The following is a 3041-nucleotide window of genomic DNA, read 5'->3' on the forward strand; positions in this document are numbered from 1 at the left end:
CATTAAACATTTTTAATTTATTTATCTTATGCCCACAATTATATTTTTTGAATTGTCTATTTTTGTTATTGTTTATGTTGAATATATATATTTGTGTTGATAAGCCTGAGTGGTCTGTTGACTGACCTTTGTATTTGTTCAAATAATAGTTATAGGCAGGTTACAATATAAAAATGTTTGTTATAATCATGTCTTCTGATTAGTTGACAGGAGTTTTACTTTTAAACTGTAAGTGTATTAATTTAGTTATGTTAGTTATGATAGTTTAGTCATGATGTAAATACAATAAAAATTAAACCAAGATTTATAATAATTATCATTTTGATCCATTAGTAATGTCTGACTGGACCTCGTGTCACTTTATGTTCAATAAACTGGGCCCTGAGGTGAAAAGGTTAAGAAGCTCTGGTTTAGGAGAATGATGATGATGATGATGATGCTTAGGACTGTAACTGCACACAGCTGAGTCTTCTGGTTTGTAGAAGTTGACAGATGAAGTCCTGCTGTCTTTGCCAGCACTAACATGTCCCTGTGTGACCAGGATTAGACCAGGACCAGGTCTGATTTACCCTTAGCTCTGCTCCAGACCAAGCACAGGAGAAAACTGCTCTTGTTCTGTAATTGTTAGAGATTTTAAAGATAAGCATGCTTCAGCGTCTTGCATCCAGCTCTTAGTTTTTGATGTATGATGTGCGTTTCCTGAGTTACTCACCATCTGTCACTACCTCCCATTGATGCTGACCGACCCTCCCCCTCACTGCTCATCCTGAGTGGCTTGACCTCAATATGAAGCGTAGATCGTGTATTTTTGCTTCCAGTAAATTGGGTTAAGTTTGACTCAGTCCAGCAGAAGCTCGTCACGTGTAATACATTGTTTTTGATTGCAGTTAATTAATGACAGATTGAGTTTCAGCTGGTTAATTGTCGTTGTGTAATGAAAACAAACATTTTGTGTTTGCATTCACTGACCTGAACTTTTATTTATTTAACAAAATGGCTTTTGGCGTGTCAAAGAGTGGGCTTCAGGAGTGTTTGGACCCGACACGGAGTTCTTACACAACTTGTTCCAGTTTGTGAGGTGTTGTTCTGTGTAGGTATGTTAAATCCAGTTCACATGACTCCTGGGCTTTGTGTGTACCAGACTGTCTACAGGAGTCCTTTGGTGCTGAGGCTGGTGCACACTTACAGACTTCTCCTCCACTTTATTTATTATTGTTATGAATTACAAACCATCCTTCTGATTAATCCAGGTTTTCTTTTTTTATTATCTCCCAACAATGCTTTGTGTCTTAACTCAGTATCTAATGTTGGCTGTTCTGTTGGGAGGTTAGTAAACTTACTAACTAGAAATGATTAGACTTGATTTTTCCTTTTGTTTTGTCACTAAGATATTTTAATCAGCACGSTGTGTCTCTTTATTAAATCATCTTTGATCTGTACTTTTAGTTTTCTGATTTCTTAGAAAATAAACAAATATGGGCCAGTTTCACACAGTTGGTACATATTTTTACTTTTAAATTGTGTAGTAGGTCATTATTTACCGTACTAATATTTGCTTCTATGTAAAAAGAAACATAAAAGAAAGAATTGAATGAATGCAGCACAGGCATGACTTTATGGTTTTGTTGTAAGAAAACAAAAAAAAGTCTGAAACTGTCAGAAAATCAGCTCATGACCAAGGTTTAATTTGTTAAGTTTAAATAAAATCCTGATTTTAATAAGATTAAACTGTAATTTCCCTTTGGGATCAATAAAGTATTTTTGAGTTTTTGTTTTTGAAAGGTTAAACTTCAGGCCTGTGCAGCATATCATCCTGGTAAATGTGTTCTCTGTGGTTAGGGAAGGCTGATCTATCAAATATCAACTCAGTGAAGAATTTTGGAGTTTTTACATGGGAAATATGGTACTTTTATCTACAATTAATTTGAGATCCCCCATCATCAGAGACCTTTGAGGGGAATTGGAAATCTCTCTCTGTTTTGTCAGCTGAATAATTTGTTAAATCGATGAGGTACTGACTTACTTTTTTGTACATCTACTGTAGACATAAGAAAAGTTGCCTTCAAAAACTGGGTTACCAAGTCAAAATCCAAGAAGACCACCACCATGTAAACCAGCCACCCTAACATTTAAAGAAACAATGCTTTCTCACTTTTACATTGCCTTAACTGATAGTTTCCTCAAATGATAGTGGTGGCCGGTGGGGTGGACGAAGATTAATCTATGGTGGCTCTGACCACCATATATTAATCTATGGTGGTCAGARCCACCATAGATTAATCTATGGTGGCTCAGGATGAACTTGTTTTTACAGCAGAGTTTTTATTGTAATCTTGAAACAAACAAAACAACACAGTGATGAGATGAGGGAGGCKGGGTCATTCAGGTATTTTTCATCTACAAATCAAATCTCTCTGACACCTGTCTGTCAGGGTTGTGTTTAAACGACACCTGAATGCTTGTAAAACTGTTAATATTATCACAAAGTCCAGTTTGCATCTTCCTAACTGAACTGAACTTGTTCCTAATCTTTTCTATGACCTGCTCTTTCACAGATGATGTGCGAGGTAATGCCCACCATCAGCGAGGCCGAAGGGCCCGGCGGGGGAAACGGCAGCGGGCGGCGAGGCTCGGGCTCCCCTCTGCAGTCTGACTCTGAGGGTCACTTTGAGTCGTTGATGGTGTCCATGTTGGAGGAGAGGGATCGCCTTCTGGACACTCTGAGAGAGACTCAGGAGAATCTGGGCCTGACCCAGGGCAAACTGCACGAAGTGAGCCACGAGAGGGATTCCCTGCAGCGCCAACTCAACACTGCTTTACCACAGGTCAGTGCGTGGTCACTGTGTGTGGTCACGTTTTTATTTCCACGTCAGTGTGTGGTCACATTATTTCCACAGGTCAGTGTGTGGTCACGTTTTTATTTCCATAGGTCAGTGCGTGGTCACAGTTTGTGGTCACGTTTTTATTTCCACGTCAGTGTGTGGTCACATTATTTCCACAGGTCAGTGTGTGGTCACGTTTTTATTTCCACGTCAGTGTGT

The 3041-nt window shown here is 38.8% G+C and overlaps 1 protein-coding gene across 1 annotated transcript in view; it reads left to right on the plus strand.

The window, feature by feature from the left end:
- LOC106532482 (liprin-alpha-1) overlaps nt 1-2825 on the plus strand; it is a gene marked incomplete at its 3' end in the record, with an annotated part of 13097 nt that extends 10272 nt beyond the window's left edge. The window contains 1 exon segment of the mRNA XM_014028538.1: nt 2556-2825. Within this exon segment, the coding sequence (XP_013883992.1) occupies nt 2556-2825 (270 nt within the window).
- Between the last annotated feature and the right edge of the window lie 216 nt (nt 2826-3041).

This window comes from Austrofundulus limnaeus, unplaced genomic scaffold, assembly GCF_001266775.1.
Source record: "Austrofundulus limnaeus strain Quisiro unplaced genomic scaffold, Austrofundulus_limnaeus-1.0 Scaffold777, whole genome shotgun sequence".
Classification (NCBI taxonomy): Eukaryota; Metazoa; Chordata; class Actinopteri; order Cyprinodontiformes; family Rivulidae; genus Austrofundulus; species Austrofundulus limnaeus.